This window comes from Hylobates moloch, unplaced genomic scaffold (assembly GCF_009828535.3).
Source record: "Hylobates moloch isolate HMO894 unplaced genomic scaffold, HMol_V3 SCAFFOLD_7, whole genome shotgun sequence".
Classification (NCBI taxonomy): domain Eukaryota; kingdom Metazoa; phylum Chordata; class Mammalia; order Primates; family Hylobatidae; genus Hylobates; species Hylobates moloch.
In genome coordinates, this window is record NW_026652282.1 from 51,646,709 (window position 1) to 51,666,322 (window position 19,614).

The 19,614-nt window shown below is 37.5% G+C and overlaps 1 protein-coding gene across 9 annotated transcripts in view; it reads right to left on the reverse strand.

Moving 5' to 3' along the window:
* Positions 1-19,614, reverse strand: part of ARHGEF9 (Cdc42 guanine nucleotide exchange factor 9) — a 158,937-nt gene that overhangs the window by 60,423 nt on the left and 78,900 nt on the right. For all 9 annotated transcript variants that reach the window (XM_032757060.2, XM_032757055.2, XM_058441416.1 and 6 more), the window contains 2 exons: positions 18,528-18,719; positions 9,325-9,504 (listed from right to left, as the gene is read on the reverse strand). In XM_032757060.2, coding sequence (XP_032612951.1) covers positions 9,325-9,504; positions 18,528-18,719 — 372 coding nt within the window. The remainder of the gene's footprint in view (positions 1-9,324; positions 9,505-18,527; positions 18,720-19,614) is intronic.

Below are 19,614 nucleotides of genomic sequence, written 5' to 3' on the forward strand. Positions count from 1 at the left end.
TTTTACACTGTTGGTGGGACTGTAAACTAGTTCAACCATTGTGGAAGTCAGTGTGGCGATTCCTCAGGGATCTAGAACTAGAAATACCATTTGACCCAGCCATCCCATTACTGGGTATATACCCAAAGGAGTATAAATCATGCTGCTATAAAGACACATGCACACGTATGTTTATTGCGGCACTATTCACAATAGCAAAGACTTGGAACCAACCCAAATGTCCAACAACAATAGACTGGATTAAGAAAATGTGGCACATATACACCATGGAATACTATGCAGCCATAAAAAATGATGAGTTCGTGTCCTTTGTAGGGACATGGATGAAACTGGAAAACATCATTCTCAGTAAACTATCGCAAGGACAAAAAACCAAACACCGCATGTTCTCACTCATAGGTGGGAATTGAACAATGAGAACTCATGGACAAGCATTAGGAAGTATACCTAATGCTAAATGACAATCTAATGGGTGCAGGAAATCAACATGGCACATGGATACATATGTAACAAACCTGCACATTGTGCACATGTACCCTAAAACCTAAAGTATAATAAAAATAAAAAAAAAATAAAAAAAAAACAGAAGATTTGTCTTACATGAACTGCTAAAGTCAGTTGTTCAATCTTAAAAGAACACTAATATGTATCAAGAAAACATCTGAAGTTATAAAATAAACTGGTAAATGTGTATAGACAAATTCAGAATAAACTATGCAGACAAATACTGAATTGTGGTGTGTAAACTGTTCATAGCTTTAGTATGAAGACTGAAAAAAATCTATCAAAAATAATGACAACTTATTAAGGTCAGCCTGGCCAACATGGTGAAACTCCATCTGTACTAAAAAATACAAATATTAGCTGGGTGTGGTGGCATGTGCCTATAATCCCAGCTACTCAGGAGGCTGAGGTAGGAGAATCGCTTGAACTCGGGAGGCAGAGGTTGCAGTGAGCCGAGATTGTGCCACTGCACTCCAGCCTGGGAGACAGAGCAAGACTCCATCTCAAAAAAAAAAAAAAAAAAAAAGGCAACTTATTAAGGGATAGGCAATATAAAAAGATGTAAATTGAGACAACAAAAAGTTAAAATGGGGAAGTAATGGACTTAAATTGTAAAGATTTTAGTTTTTAATTTTTCTTTTGATCAAAGTTAAGTTGTCATCAGTTTATAAGATGTTCTAAGCCCCATAGTTACTTCAAAGCAAAAACCTGTAAAAGATACACTAACAAAAGCAAATAATTAATACATACCACCAGAGAAAAATCACTAAACAACAAAGGAAGATAGTAGTAAAATAATGGAAGAGAGGAGTTATAAAACAATCAGAAAATACTAACAAAATGACAGTAGTAAGTCCTTACCTTTCAAAAATAACATTGAATGTAAATGGGACTAAATTCTCCAATTAAAAGAGAGTGGCTGAATAGATTAAAAAAACCAGCATCCAACTATATGCTGCCTACAAGAAGTTCACTTCTTTAAGTGAATTTCTAGTGAATGAGACACATATAGACTAAAAGTGAAGGGACGGAAAAAGATACTGCGTATAAACAGAAACCACAAAAGAGCAGCAGTGGCTACACATATATCATACGAAATAGACTTCAGGTCAAAAACTATAAGAAGAGACAAAGAATGTCATTATATAATAATAAATGGGTCAATTCACCTAGAGGATTTAACAATTATAAATTTGCATGCACCCAACACTGGAGCACCCAAATATATACAACAAATATTAGTAGATTTAAACAGAGAGATAGACTACAACACCATGATAATAGGGAACTTCAACACCCACTTTCAGCAATGAACAGATTATCCAGACAAGATATCAACAAAGAAATACTGGATTTCAGTTGTACTATAGACCAGATGTACGTAACTGAAAATAACAGAACATATCATCCAACTGCTGGAGACTACACATTTTTCTCATCAGCATATAGAACAGTCTTGAAAATAGGCCATATGTTAGGCCATAAACAAGTCTCAACAAATTTTAAAAAGTCAAATTAATATCAAGAGTCTTTTCTGACCACAATGAAATAACACTAGAAATCAGTAACAAGAGCACTTAAGAAACTGTACAAATACACCAAAATTAAATACATTGCTCCTGAATAATCAGTGGGTAAATAACAAAATTCTTTTAAAAAATAGAAATTTCTCAAAACAAATGAAAATGAAAACACAAGATAGTAAAGCCTATGAAATACAGCAAAAGCAGTACAAAGAGGAAAATGTATGGCAATAAAAGCTTTCATAAAAAAAAAAGTCTTCAAATAAATAATCTAGCAAGTCACTGCAAAGAATTAGGAAGGCAAGAACAAACCAAACCCAAAGCTAATAGAAGGAAATAAATAACAAACACCAGAGCAGAAATAAATGAAATTAAGGCTGAAAAATACAAAAGATCAATGAAATGAAAAGTTGTTCTTTTGAAAAGATACACAAAATCAACAAATCTTTAGCTAGACTAAGAAAAAAAGAATACCCAAATAAATAAAATCAGAGGTGAAAAGGGAGAATATAACTGATACCACAAAAATACAGAGGATCATTACAGAGAATATGAACAACTACAGGCAAACAAATTGGAAAACCTAGAAGAAATGGATAAATTCCTGGATACATACGACGTACCAAGATTGAACCACGAATAAATAGAAAACCTGAACAAACCAATAACAAGTAACAAGATCAAAACAGTAATAAAAAGTGTCTCATCAAAGAAAAGCCAAGGACCTTATGGTTTCACTGCTGAATTCCACCAAACATTTAAAAGAGAACTGATACCAATTCTATGCAAATTATTTCAAAAAAGTAAAGAGGAGGAATACTTCAAACTCATTCTATGAGGCCAGCATTACCCTGGTACCCAAACCAGACAAAAACAGAAAACTACAGGCCAATATTACACAGATGCAAAAATTCCAAACAAAAATACTAGCAAACTGAATTAAACAACACATTAAAAAGATCACTCACGATGATCAAGTGGGTCTCATCCCAGGGACAAAAGTTTGGTTCAACATATGCAAATAAATAAATGTGATACATTACATTAACAGAATCAAGGACAAAACCCATATGATCACTTCAATAGATGCTGAAAAAGCATTTCATAAAATTCAAGATCCCTCCATGACAAAAAGACAACAAACTGGGTACAGAAGGAACATGCATCAAAATAATAAAAGCCATATATCACAAACCCACAGCTATCATCACACTGAACAGGAAAAAAAATCAAAAGCCTGTACTCCAAGATCTAGACCAAGACAAGAATGCCCACTTTTACCACTGTTGTTCAGCGTAGTACTGCATGTCCTAGCCAGAGCAATTTAGGCAAGAGAATGAAATAAAGGGTATCCATATTGAAAAGGAAGAAATCAAATTATCCTTGTTAGCAGATGATATAATCTTATATTTAGAAAAACCTAAAGACTACATACACACACAAAATGCTGGAAATGATCAACAAATTCAATAAAGTTGCAGGATACAAAATCAACATACAAAAAGCAGGTGCATTTCTTTTTGCCAATAGTGAACAATCTGAAAAAGAAACCAAAAAAGCAATTCCATTTAAAATAGCTACCAAAAAATCAGAATAAATTTAACCACAGAAGTGAAAGATCTCTAAAATAAAAACTAAAAAGCACTGCTGAAAAAAATTGACAACTACACACAAAAAGGGAAACATATCCCATATTGATGGATGGGAAGAATTAATATTGTTAAAATGTACTGCCTAAAGCAACCTATAGATTAAATGCAATTAATTTATATTAAATTAATATTGTTGAATTAATATTGTTAAAATATACTACCAAAAGCAATCTACAAATTAAATGCAATCTCTATCAAAATACCAATGACATTCACCATAGAAATGGGAAAAAAAATCCTGAGGTTCATGTGGACCCACAAAAGACCCAGAATAGCCAAAGCAATCCTGAGCAAAAAGAACAAAGCTTGAGGCATCACACTACCTAACTTCAAAATACACTATGAAGCTATAGTAACCAAAAAAACATGGTACTGAAATAAAAACAAACACACAGACCAATTGAACAGAATAGAGAATCCCAAAATATACCCATGCATTTACAGCCAATTCATTTTCAGTAAAGACACCAAGAACACATATTGGAGAAAGGACAGGCTCTTCAATTTATGGTCTTGGACAAACTGGATGTCCATATGCAAAAGAATAAAACTAGACCCTATCTCTCACCATATGAAAAAATAAAATCAAAATGGATGAACGACTTAAACGTAAGACTTGAAACTATAAAACTACTAGAATAAAACATTGGAAAAATGCCTCAGGTCATTGATATGCACAAAGACTCTACTGAGTAATACCTCTAAAGCACAGATAACAAAAGCAGAAATACTCAAATGGGATTATATCAAGCTAAAAAGCTTCTGCACAGCAAAGGAAACAATCAACAGAGTGAAGTGACAACATACAGAATGAGAGAAAATATCTGCAAACTATCCATCTGACAAAACATTAATAGCCAAAATATATGTGACTCAACTCAATAGCAAAAAAAAAAACACAAATAATCTGATTTAAAAGTGGGCAAATGCTCTAAACAGACATTTCTTAAAAGAAGACATACAAATGGCCAATAGGTATATGAAAAATGCCCAACATCATTAATCATCAGGGAAATGCAAATCAAAATCACAAGGACATATCATCTCACCCCAGTTAGAATGGTTATTACCAAAAAGACAAAAAATAACAAATGCTGAAGAGGATGCAGAGAACAGAGAACTCTCATACACTGCTGATCGGAATGTAAATTAGTACAGCCATTATGGAAAATGGTATGGAAAACTAAACATAGAAGTACCATATGATCTAGCAATCCTACTGCTGGGTATATATTGTATATAGCCAAAAGAAGAAAAATCAATATGTCAGAAGAGATATTTGCACTCCCTTGTTAATCACAGCACTATTCAAAATAGCCAAGATATGGAATCAACCTAAGTGCCCACTGATGGATCAATGGATGAAGAACATGTGCTATATATACACAATGGAATATCATTGAGCTATAAAAAGAAAATCCTGTCATTTGCAGCAACATGGATGGAACTGGAAGACATTATGTCAATTGAAATAAGCCAGGCACAGAAAGACAAATATCATATGTTTTCACTCATATGTGAGTAGCGGCTATAAAAGTTGATCTCATGGAGGTGGACAGTATAGTAGTAGTTACCAGAAGTTAGGAAGGTTGTGGGGAGAGAAGGATGAAGAGAGGTTGGTTAATGGGTATAAAACTACAGTTACAGAATAAATAAGTTCTAGTGTTTGATATCACAGCAGTTAACAATAATTAATGGTATATTTCAAAATAGTTATAAAAACAATTGTAGTTAACAATAATTAATTGCTTGTTTCAAAATAGCTAGAAGATCTGGAATGCCCCCAACACAAATAAATGATAAATGTTTGAGATGATGGCTATCCCAATTACCCTGATTTAATCATTACACATTGTATTCATGTATCAAAACACCACATGTAGTCCTAGCACTTTGGGAGGCCAAGGCGGGTGGATCACGAGGTCAGGAGTTCCAGACCAGCCTAGCTAATATGGTGAAACCCCATCTCTACTAAAAAACTGCAAAAATTAGCTGGGTGTGGTGGCACACGCCTGTAATCCCAGCTACTCAGGAGGTTGAGGCAGGAGAATTGCTGGAACCCAGGAGGCAGAAGTTGCAGCGAGCTGAGATAGCACCACTGCACTCCAGCCTGCATCACAGAGTGAGACTCCATCTCAAAAAAAAAAAAAAAAAAAAACACATGTACCCCATAAATAAGTAAAATTATTACGTATTAATTTTTAATAAAAAAGAACTCTCAAAGCTAAACAATAAGAAAACAAACAATACACTTAAAATGGGAAAAATACATGAACAGACACTTCACCAGTTTTTATACAGATGGCAAATAAACACATGAAAAAAATGCTCAACATCACTATCCATTGGAAATGCAAATTAAAATTACAATGAGATACCACTACACACCTACATGTTAGAATGGCCAAAATTAAAAAAAAAAAAAAAATAGTGACTGGCCAGGCATGATGGCTCATGCTTGTAATCCCAGTCAGCACAGGTGGGAAGATCACTTGAGGTAAGGAGTTTGAGACCAGCCTGGCCAACATGGTGAAACCCCATCTCTACTAAAAAGACAAAAATTAGCTGGGTGTAATGGCACATGCCTGTAATCCCAGCTACTTGGGACAGTGAGGCAGGAGAATTGCTTGAACCTGGGAGGCGGAGGTTGCTATAAGCCAAGATTGCATCACTGCACTCCAGCCTGGGTAACAAAGCAAGACTCTGTCTCCAAAAAAAAAAAAAAACACTGATAATATCAAGTGTTGATGACCATGTGGAGTAACTACAACTCTTACATATTAGTAGTGAAAATGCAAAATGGTATAGAAACTTTGGAAAATAGTTTGGCATTATCTAATAAGTTAAAAATCTACCATGCCACCTAGCAACCCTAACCCTCGAAGGCCTTATCCAAGAAAAATGAAAACATATATTCTCAAAAAGTACTGTACTAGAATGTTCATAGCAGCTTTATGCATTAGAGTTCAAAACTGGAAACAACCCAAATATCCATTAATTTGTGAATAGGTGGTATATCCATGCAATGGAGTGCTACTAAGCAATAAAAAGGGATAAACGAAAGATATATGCAACAACATGGATGGATATCAAAGGCATTATGTTAAATGAAAGAAGCTAAACACAAATGATTATATACTGTATGATTTCACACATATGACATTCTAGAAAAAGCAAAATTTCAAATAAAAAGGAGATCAATGTTTGACAGTAGCCAGGAGTAGGGGCACAGATTGTTTGCAATGTCTAGATAAGAGGACTTTGTGGAGTTATAGAAATGTCCTATATTTTGATTATCATGGTGGTTACACAACTGTATACATTTGTTAAAACTCCTTAAAGTATACACTTAAAATCACTTAAAATGAATGAATCTTATTGTATATAAATTATATCTAAGTAAAGCTGATAAAAATGAAATTCTAGAACTAATAAAAGGGTAAACAATTAATTTTTAAAAGGAAAAATAATACACTAAAATAGATAACACACAGGGTTTAAGTGGGGTCTATCCCAGTAATACAGTGTTCATTTCACATATGAAAATCATTCAATCCAAATTCACTGCATTAACAGATTAAAGGTAAAAGTATGTTATCATTTCAAAACATAAGTGATTCTTTTTTGCCCCCAGGGGACATTTGTCAATGTCTGGAGACATTTTTGGTTGTCACAACTGTGTAGCAAGGCATTGCTACAGACATCTAGTGGCTAGAGACCAGGAATGCTGTTAAACATCCTACAATGTACAGGGCAGCCCCCAACTGAGAACCACTATTTTATATTCTACTTTCCCCATTCAATACTATGTTTCTGATATATGTTGCTATAAGGTACGTACATCTAGTCTTCTGTTTGTTGCTACATAATCCCTCACAATAAGCGAACCCCATCCACTTATATATCTCCCTGGTGATAAATACCTAGGTTGCTTCCAATGGTATTCCAACACATATGACACTGCCTTGCAATCAACAACAGCCTTGTATGTGCTCCCTTGTGGACTTCTGTGAGAGTTTCTCTGGAATATACATTCAGGAATGGAACCAGCAGGTCATACACATCCTTAACATTTATAAATACTACCCAGGTGCTTTCTAGAATGGCTGAATGAGTTTACACACCATACAGATAAGAGTTATCATATCAGGCCTGAAATTGCTATTCTCAGAAAAACCTGCTGGAAATATTTCCCCTTGACTGGCATCTTGAAACTTGGTTCTCAAGAGGGTTCCCCCACTATTCCCTGATAAGAGTGGCTCACTGTGTCCAGACTGCCTGTACAAACAATGTGGTTTATGCTAAATACCTGTTTTCCTTCTGGGAGTCTGTAATTTTAGTATACACTAGGCAGAAGGTGTCTACATGATGAGCCCACAATAAGAACCTTGGAGACTGAGTCTCTAATGAGTTTTCTTGGCAGACAACATTTTATATGTGTTCTCCCAACTCATTCCTAGGGGATTTATGTGCATCCTGTGTGACTCCATTGGGGGATGGACTCCTGAAAGCTTGTGCCTTGTTTCCTCTGCACTTTGCCCCATGTGCCTTTTCCTTTTGCTGATTTTACTTCGAATCATTTTGCTATAATAAATCATAGCTATGAGTATAACCATATTCTGAGTCCTAAACCATATTCAATATAACCATATTCTGAGTCCAAATCACTAAACATAAGTGTGATCTTAGGGAACCCACCCCAACACAGAGTCTCATAAGTAAAGCAGGAATATTTCCAAGAAGGCTTATTTTTAGCTGCATGCTTTTGTGTATCATTTGAATTTTATATTATGTGCACATATTCAATCTTTAAAAATAAATACTTTATTAAAAGGAGAAGCGTGCTGTCAAAACAACTAGGTCACCTGTGAATGAGACTCAGATGATGTCAAAGAACCAGAGAGATCATACAGTGTAACCTCACATTCCAGCTGAACAAACCAAAGCCCATGAAGGACTTGCCCAAAGTAACCCAGACAGACACTACAGATACAGGACTCAAATCCTCACTATCCTGTTTCCCAGAGCTCCGTCCTCGAAGGCCATATGTTCTTTTCCTATTTTTGTCACTTGTCCTTTTCCAGTGCCCTTCCCATAAATGTCTTGCAGGGACCACTTTCTTACTAACCATGATCCTTCTTATTTCTCAGATTCCTTGATTCTCTGTGCAGTGAATATTTTGAGTTCCTCCCAAAATACTGAGTCTCATGGAAACTTAACAGAAACAGAAAAGGGAAGATGAAGAAAAATTCTACTGGTAACTGCCAAGAAGGAAAGGGAGAGGGGAGGGGAATGGTAAAGAAGGAGAATCCTAGGTTGCTTCTGATGGTACTCCACCACATACGACACTGCCATGCAATCAACAGCCTTGTATGTGCTCCCTCGTGGACTTCTGTGAGTTTCTCTGGAATATACACTCGGAAATGGAACCAGCAGGTCATACACATGCTTAACATTTATAGGGCAAATCACAGCACTTTTCTAAGTCCTTGTTTCCTGGCTAGAGACCAGGGGTCAAAATAAGGGCCCGAGAGGAACCCATCCCCCACTGCAGGACAAAGGAGCTGAACCAGACAGCTCAAACGCTTTTGAGAGGTGTTTCCTAACACCTCTCAAAACCCTCCCCAAATGGATAAGACACTTACATGCTCTAGGAAGCAGGGTCCTATCTCGCTGAGGTGGGGGTCATCATTGTTATACTGTTTCTCCAGGTCTCTCACAAAGCCCATCTGAAATCTGTAGATATCTTCAATGTTCCCAAAGATTACCTTCAGTTGCTCGTCGCTGAACATGTCCCTTCTTTTCCGGCACTGCTTCAGATAGCCCTGCAGACAAAGAAAAAGCCTAGGCTGAGGAAGTCCCTGACTTCCAGAAGGCTTTACACTTCCTAAGCACTTAAGAGCCTCATTTTGGTCCCAAGAAGTAGGCATGGAATAATTATTTTCATTTTTCATATGAGGAAACTGAGGTTTACAGAAGGAAGTCACTCCCCCAGTGAGTAATTAGGAAAGCTGGATTGCCAGCAAAAGTCTTAAGAGTGCAAAGACTCCAAAGTCTTTTCCTTGCATCCTCTATGAGGAAGACCCCCAAAGTCAAATATCCCTTTCCAAGAAGCTGGTTGAGCACATCTTCACAGGTCTTATTAGCTACTGATTTAGCTGGATCCATTCACATCTCTAAAGTTCTATTCCTTATAGGACCAACCCAAAAGTCTTAATAACATTGACAAAAAATTGGGAACAGAGGCCAGAACAGGAAAACTTCCCATAAGGGAACAGAAATTGACAAAACAAAACCATTTCTTCAAAAAAAAAAAAATTCCCTCATGAACTTTAATGTCAGGAAATAACCAGGAATAATAGTTGTTTATCATTTTAGACTTTCCCTGTTGGGTACATCAAAATACACATACGATATTTTCTTAGACATTCATGTCTTCACATACTTTAAGAAAATGCATTCACACTATTCACATTATGCAAATATCTGCCAAACCATTTCTCAAAGCAAATGTCTCAACTATCTGAGGTAGCTGGCCAGGAGTGATCATTTAGATGAGCTCAGACAACAAGCCTATGTGTGCCTGGACATGGTGTTTTTAACAGAGCAGGTGTTTAGGACACATTTATAAATTTATATATATATTATATATAAATTTACATATATTATGTATTATATAATATATATATTTATATATAATATATATGTATTTATATATTTATAAATAAATGTGTCCTAACACATTAATATGTCCTAACATATTATTTATATATATGCTTATATATATATTTATATATATTTATAAATAAATGTGTCCTAACACATTAATATGTCCTAACACCTAACACGTGTCCTAAACACATAAATGTGCCCTAAAAACATAAAACACATTAATAAACATAACCACTGATGAAAGAGAAAAAAAGGATGAAAGAGATTCTTGGTCTAGTAAGAAAGCATTGAGGTAACATAAACCAGACTCAGGGCATACTTAAGTCAGGACAAAAACAGCCCTGATCTAAATTGCATCTTCCATTTGGAACCTACTGCCATGGGTTTTCACTTGATAGTTACTGTCCTCATTAGAAATCAGTAGCACATAAACACGTTCTTGGTGGGAATAAATTATAGTCATTTGCTGTCATCACAAAGCTAAGTGAAATTATCTTAACACTTTTCTTAAGGGTTGAACCCCTAAGGAAGAGTTTTACAGGGACTGATTTACCACATATAGCCCTGTCCCTATCCTCACTTTGTCTCCCTTAACACAGCTACCAATGAGGTCATCTGGGCACACTCCAGGAAGATCCTCATCCCTGGCTTCAATGCCTTTTACTGACCCCTACAACAAATCTCACTTCCTATATCTGTTCTCACTCTCCAATTTAGCCATTAATTAGTAGGTGTCTTTAAATAGTTGGCAAATTAATAGTCTATGCCTGTGTTGACATGTTTAACTAATGATTTGTACCCTCATTGACTGACATGTTGAAAATTTCCCGTATTCTTTCATATGCAATTTTTGATCAGGAAGAAAATTCCCAGAACACCCTTTTGGCTCCACTACCTTTACAGAGGTTGCTCCCCAAATTCTGCCTCCCTAGAAAGCTTTACATTGACTACCAGAAGGAATGGCAATAAACTCCTGTAGGCCCTTCCTTCCCTAATATGTAATTCCCAGAGCCTAGTATGTCTAGGTTTGTCTGTGCCTGTGTGCCTGTCTATCTGTCTCTTTCACCCTACCATCTCTGGACGTGTCTTAGCTACAATGGAGCAGGGAGAGCAGTGAGCATATCATCTCAACATTAAATGGGAGTGAAGGCTTCCTTACCCCTTCTCCCACTTTTTTTTTCCCTAAGGCAGGCTGAGGAGCACAGCTGGGGGAAAATAGTAACAGTGGCACATTCAACATATTACTTCTGGGTAAGCAATAGGTACTGATGAGTGACCACAATGGGAGACAGAAGAGGCCAGCCTAGATAGCTCATTTATCTCCTGAGAAGCCAGTTCAGAAAATATTTAATAGTTGTGTCCACTGCTCCTATTTGAAAAGTCTCAGGGAAGAAACAAAACACCATAAAATCGCCAAAATTCAACAACGATACTAGAAGTCAACATCAGCATAAAATATAACAAATAAAAATAAGAGAGTGGTCTTAGGAAAAGAGAATGAATAAAGAATTCAGTCCAACTTCCTAAGTCCCTAAATATGTTATTTATTGCCACTCTCAAGGAAATCATTTTCTTTCTATTATATTATGTATGTTATGGCAGGGGATATATTAGGAAGAATGCCCACAGGATGGTAGGACCCTAGAATGTTTTATCAACTCTTATTTTTAAAGCCAATGATAGATTATAAATATATTCTGGTACATTTAGCTTGATGAAATATTACATAGCAGTTAAAATGATAATTAGGAAGACCATGTAGAAACATGGAAAATTGTTGATGATACAATGTTGAAAAGTAGGACATAAAATGGTATATCAGTGTGATTACAACTCTGTAAATATATATACATATGGACAGATTTGAAGGGATTATGCAAAAGTGCAAATAATTCTGTTATCGTTAATGGATTCTGGCTGATTTCTGTTCCTATTTTTAAACTTCCTCTAATGCTGTTTTTTAATTGTCTTCATGATCAAAAATGGGATAAAAGTCTTTGCCAGAGAGTGTAAAGAAAAGAAAATGCAGCTATAAGAAGGCTGCCGGGAATGAAATATTATCAAGGAAAGAGGAGGGAAGACCCAATGTCCTCTCAAGATCTCCTGCAGCCCTAGTGTCTAAGATACCCACTTGCTAAAGATTACAAATAATAGATGTAAACTGCCCTTATCAAAAAAATAAGCGATGACACATAAGAATATGGGAGTAGCTGGATAACCCCAAAGTGTCACCCTCGACCTCTATACCACACAAGTTTCTGGAAAAAGAAAGGCCAGAAGAAATGATTAGCTCCCTGGAGTCTTGCTTTTTTTATCCCCTTCTTTTGGCTGGCCTGATGGCTATCAAATTTTCCACATCAGTGGTGAACAGAGGGTAGACTTAGGGGGTCAATCAATACTTGTCTACTCTCATTCACTCATTTTTGAAGGTATGTAAGTTTAAAATTAGTTGGCAGTGAAATGTGATTGCCAAAAAGCCTAATACCATTTTCAGTTAGAAAAAAGAAGAAATATATTGAGAGGCAAAAATGGGAGAGGTAATTGGAAGGTAGTCATACCACTGCAGGAGAGCAGAATTAAATTTTGAGTCCACCCTCTTTTCAGAGGAACACCAAGAAAATAGCACACAGCCAGAGGGGAGTGAGCAGGGTAAGGAGGGGCCTGAAAAGCAACATCATGAAGAATGATGGAAGAAATAAAATTTGTTTGTCTTATCTAAGACACTCAGGGCCCATTGAAGGCCTGTCACAGGGCAGGGGGAACAAAAGGGGTCTGTGGCTCTTACTGCCAGGTATGCTTTGAACACCCCATCTGAATGGTAACAGGGAACAGGGTACTATGGCTCAAGGGAGGCAGTTTCTTAGAGCCTAACCTCTGTCTCCTAGGAGTAAAGTGGGCATGGGTGGGAAGGCAGGCCACAGAGTAGCTAAGATAAATGTGGGTATTATCAAATCAGTCACAACTGGCATAAATTAGCTCTGGCATTGTTATGGTAACAGCAAGGAAAGCTGCCCATCTATTTCACTTTGTTCTTAAACCCACCAGGGCTGATCTACGAGTTGAGACCTAGTGCATTGATCTAGAAGTAATGCCTTGATATGGGATATAAACAATACCCAAGATCTCCAGAAAAGATCCTAGAAACTACCAGAAAATAGGATGAACCAAACAGCACCTGGATCACCTGGGGTTTAGGAAATTCTTTAGGGAAGGGCCCTCACAAAAAGTTTAGACCTCAGTGTCTCTGTCTCTAAAATGAAGACATCGAAAAAGATTTCCATGGATCCTTTCAGTTCTGACATTCTAGGGATTTCATATGTCTTTTTTTTTTTTGCCTGGAATCTGAGGCCTGATGGGAGACACGACAAACATCTTGAAGATTTTTTTAAGAAAATTAGGAGACAATGACCATGGTTGTTATTCACAGCCGTATCCTCAAAGTTTAACAGAATACCTGGCATGTAGTTGCTGCTCAGTTATTTGTCAACTAAATGCTAATTAGTTCTTCCCATGCTGGTGATGATCAAAGGTAAGTTAGAAGCAGAATGTTCAAATTGGTGGTTTTCTTTTATTTCCTTCTTCCTCTCTTTGAGATAGGAAACTCTTTCTTCAAATGAAATAAAAAAGATATTCAAAAACAAGAGAATAAAGAAGATACCTGCAACATGGAAAGCTGACAAGGAGTTCATATCTAGAATATACAAGGAACTCTTACAAATCAGCAAGAAGAAACATAAGAAACTCCATGAAAATGTGCAAAGAATAGGAACAGGGCACAGATTATCCAGACAGAATGGACAGGTAGGGCCTATGGCAGGCAGAAACCCCTGGGCTTGGCATTTTAGGCTGACTAGCTGACTCATATTTTTATCCTAGGATGCTGTACAAATATTACTATTTTATACAATGTGTTATCATTTTCTATGTGCCAAGATGTAAAGACTATTGGGATGTATTGAGATAGGCAATTTGCAGAAGGGAAAACCCAAATGGCTAATACGTTTGAAAACCTCAAGCTTAAAACATACCAAATGGAAATGACTTGAAGCTACAGCATGCCTAAGGAAGAATTTCTTGATAGTGAATGGTATGATGACTAATACAGATAAGTGAGGAAAGCTAGGCCAGCTTCTCTGGAGGCATTTGAAGACAGAATGTATTTCATAGGTATCAGATGGCTGAGATTATCTTCCTCAAGAGAAAACAGACAAGACAGCTTTATAAAGCATCGTTAGCTCTGCTTACTCTTGCCTCAGTTTCCTTGATTGTACTTTGAGTTCTAAGGTTACAAGAGGCAATATCACCAATTGTTGGTCAAGGTGATCTAGAACTAAACTGAAGGTATTTTATACCACTGTCTGGGTTTAGAAAGAAGAATGTAATCTGCAGAGAACTCATTTGAAAAGATTATGTCTCTTACTGACCTCACTGAGTAACTCCAATTAAAAACCCCTTTATTTCCTACTTCTTCATTTGTAAAATAAAGGTGTTATAACTTAAATGTTTGTAAAGAACTTTCTGCTCCCAGGAGGGAAAAAGAATGTCCTCTAATAAATAGTGTGACTTTTTTATATTGAATATAATTTTCCCCCTTTCCCCTTCAACAAGTACAAGAGTAGGAAGTGTTTAGAGCTCTCCCATAACCTACAGAAAGAGTGGTTTATGCCATGTTAACACATCCATGCTTGAGTAAGACATGCTTCCAAGGGTACCAAGAAGGAAGAGGCAGAAAATGCAGAAGTAGCCTGGCTCGCTATCACAGTTTTTCTCTAGTGAGGGCATATCTACATCTTACAGAACTAGAGAAAAAGTAAGAGCCAGAGAGAACTTAAAGAGCTCCTCCAACCTACGCAATTTAGAGATGGGGGACAAGGCCTAGGGTGAAAAGACTCATCTGAGATTCCCCAGTCAGTTAGTGACCAAGGTAGGTCCTGAACCCAGCACTCCCAATTCTGAGTCTGGTATTCTTTCTGATAAACCATTCGCTCCTCACAGCTTTTGGTTTAAAGATTACACAATCCTGGGCTAAACTACTGTCTTCTGATCCAGCTAGACACAGCTTTCTCCACTTCCCTTTGATGCCTGTGATTATAGGGTAAGACAAAGAGATAGCTCCCATTTAAATACTTAACTTCAGCACCAATAATTGTTGAAAAATAAGGAAACAGCAAATTGTCAACAAAAGGTTTGATTGGGTTGGCTGGATTGGAAAACTCCTTAAAGCAAGATCATATCACCCCCAACTTTCTGGAAAGACAAATAACTTCCATTGCTGTCCTGAGTCTGTGTCCCATAGGAAGAGGCCAAGATGTGTGGGCGTTGAGAGAACCTTCTAAGGACTTCTACTGGGCTAGTACCTGAGAGCTCTGGGAAAATAATTTTGCTTCTTAGAGACTCAATCTGTTGATCTAGAAAATAGGTATAACAATAACAACTTTTGTCCTCTTTGAAGATCAAATGACATATGATGTGAATGTACTTTGCCAATCAAAGCAGTACATACATGTGAGCAATTATATTTAATTTTGACTTTAAGCAATATTTATCGAGCATCTACTATGTACCAGGCACTGTGCTGGGGGAATATATCAGTAAATCAATAGATGAAAATCCCTGCCCTTCATGGAAAGTACATTCCGGTAGAGGAGACAGACAATAAACAAAATATATAAGTTAAATATATAATATGTCAGATAAATAAATGTAACAGATAGAAATAAAGCAGGAAAGGGGCAGAGGCAGTGAAAGGTTACAGGTTTAAATAGAATGCTTAGAGAAGTCTCAAGAAGATGATATTTGAGCAAACACTTGAAGGAGCTGAGGATGGGAGCCATGTAAATGTAGGGTAGGGAGGGGAATGCTTTAAGCAGAGGGAAAAACCAGTGCAAAGGCTCTAAGGGAGGAGCATATTAGTAATGCTGAAGGAAAAGCAAGAGGCCAGTATAGCTGGAGTAGTAAAGAAAGTATAGCAGAAAGGAGCAGGAGGTGAAAGTCATAGAGGCAAGGATGGGTTGACCACACAGGCCCTTGTAAACAATAATAATTTTGGCTTTTACTCAGGTAGAAATGGTGAGCCATTGGAAGGTTCTGAGCAGAGGAGTGATATGACCTGACTTAGATCTTGACAGCATCCCTCAGCTACCAAGCGAAGAATAGACTGTATTTAATTTTATGAAAAACACTATGACATTGTAATATAGATATCATTTTGGAGCAATGCTCCTCAAACTTTAATATGTATTATACATCAAATAGTAACTTTGTTAAAATGCATACTCTGATTCAGTAAGCCTGGGTTGGAGCCAAAGATTTTGCATTTATAAAAAGTTTCCAGGTGATGCAGATGCTGCTCTAAAGTACAAGACTTTGAGGCTAGAAGTTATGTCCAGGCCTGGCACAGAACAGAATTCCACTAAAAGTTTGCTGAATGAATGAAATGTCAGTGGTTTGATGCTGAATGCCATGTAGCACATTCCGAGGGGGAATTTTTTTAGCATCAGCCATTGATGTGAAGGGAGAAGGAAGAAGAAAAAGACATATGGATGGATGGGTGAATAAATTTAAAAAGGAGGCAGAAAAGAAAATCACCTTTTTCCAAATACAACATATGTTATTGCAATATTCTATTTACTTAATTTCCTCAACAAACTTAAGAGATTGGTATAATGAAGCCCATTGGAAAAATAGGAAAATTGAATGTCAGAGGAGTTAAGGGGTATCTTCAAGCCCACAGGGTTAATTAATGACCAAGTTAGAATGTGAAAAACCAGCATTCCATGTCCCCACACCTCTTGTTCTTTCTACTCTATCTGCCTCATGGCAGGGCAGGGAGTGGGGCAGTGGGAAAAGATAACTTTTAATCTTCCTGAAAGGGGTGAGAAAATGAGTTGAGATAAAGAAAGTTCAGGCACAAAATCCTTGGCCTTGGTGTTTCCAGAGCTATACTGTCCAATGTGGCTGTCATTACAGATATATGGTTACCTAAATTAAAGTTAATTAAATGTAAATACAATTTAAAATTCCATTTCTCAGTCATACCAGCCACATTTTAACTCTTCAACAACCATAAATTATTGGCTTATAGCTACTATATTGGAGAATGCAGACATGGAACATTTTCATCATTGCAGGAAGTTCCATTGGGTAGTACTGATATAGAGAAATAAGAACTTTGAAAAACATTGGAGCCGTACTACTGACTCCACAGTGGACCCTAGGCTGGGGGACAGAAAACAGAACCTAACCCCTCCTCTGGAAGGAAGGAGACAAAAAGATTCAATGCAGAGTTTCCCCTGAGTCAAGAAAAAAGATATAAGTGTATGTGTGTGTGTGTGTGTCTGTGGGTGTTTAATACTTTTAAAACGCTGCCTTCATTTCCCATTGGTCTTCCCTTCCTGTTCAGTAAAATGCCCTTTAAAAATGCCAACTTGCATCTACTAAGCTTAAGAGAGTACGAGAGTAAAGGCTCTCATCCTCATTTAGGACAGAGAGATGGAAGGAATAGGGTTAGGGAATATAGAGAGACAGCTCTTGGGGAAAAAAAGTGACATACTGAAGGAGCCCAGGTTTGTCCATCCAGCCTTCATCTTCTGTGGAGTCCTGTCTCCAAGCTCTTTTCTGCTTAAACTCACAACCGGTGTTGTCCAAGTGAGAGAGTAGTACCAGCAGCATCAGCATCACCACGGATGCTCATTAAAACTAAAAATGCTCATGCCTTACCTGAGACTGATAATTCAGGACTTGGGGGGCAAGAGTGAGAGGGCTGCTTAACAAGCTCCCCCAGAAACTCTGGTACATATTGAAATCTGTGAATCACTGGCTTGGCGGGAGATACATTTTGCTTTAATGAATGAGGTTAAGCCCTTACATGAGATGGCTGTAACTGGATCAGATACCAAAAAGATAAAGGTAGAGATGCAGGGGAGAGAAGGAGGAAGACTAAGAAAGGGTAAAGAGAGAGAGAGACAATGAATATAAATGAATAAATATTAAAACTAGACAGAGAGAAAAATGTGAAAAACAGAGATTGAGAAACCCTAAGGAAGCAGTTTCACCTCACTGAACAGAATCTGGGAGGCTATGTGCCCTTTCCAACATCTTGAGACTGCCACAGCCAGGGCCCAGGAGGGTTGTTGGTTCTTCACAGAAGGGCCTCCACATGAACCACCATGGTTACCTCACAAATATCCTTGAGGTGCTTGATGTAGTGACGCTCGGTGCTCATTATCTCATTGATGACGTTGGCCCGCATCTGGTCCCGGTTCTGTAGTGGCCGCCCGAGACAGAGGCAGTCTGAATTGGGGTCCAGGTGTCCGTTCTGCACATCACTGGGCCCCTCCTCCACCTCATCCTCCTGGTTCACCCAGAGCTGTGGAAGCAGGCAAAAGAAAAATAATGAGTTAGCTTCCTTCTTTGAGAGGTTTCCAGGCAAGTAGAAAAAGGATGAACTGAACTTCTCAGGTATTCAGAGAACCTTCAACCAAAGACCTCTGCAAGTAGAATTCCAAACCTGGCTCTAGGGTGACTTTTTGCCCTGGGCATGGGTTTAATCTTCTCTAGGTCTCTGGTGACCTATCTGTAAATAGAGTGGAGGGACTAAATTCATTCATGCTGGAGCACATCTAGGTAGCACAACTGGATTTTTAAAAAGGTTAAGCTATACATCTTGAGTGCCACATTTGGATTGCTGTCACAACACAGCATTCATGCACCTGCAAGTATAGAGGCCAAAGTTAAATACTAGAGTGGGTGTCTTGAAAACAAAGTTCGGTGTTGATTTCTGTGATAGGATATACAAATAATCATCAAAATTTGACTGTAAAATGCCTTGGACATGAAAAGATCTCTACCTCTTCAAGATTGGGATAGGGATGGGAGAATACTTCCCCACCACATACTAGCAATAGCTATTAATTGGCACCAACTATACACCATTCACTGTGCTAAGAGCTTGCAATATACTGTATTCAGCCCTGCTAGATAGGTACCACTATTACCACCATTTCACAGAAGAGGAGAGTGAGGCTCAGAGAAGTTAAGTAATCTATCCCAAGTCACACAGGAAGCAGAGGAGCTGGGATAGGAGCCAGTCTGTCTGTCTCCAGAGCTTATGCTCTTAAACACTGAGCTAGAACCTTTGTGCCTCTGGTTCTAAGGAAGACAGGAAAAGAAAAGGAAAGGGCTTGGGCCCAGGTGGGCAGACAATTATTAGAATCATCAGAAATTGATAAATTTGGTAACAGTTGAGACTGTCCATTCTAAAT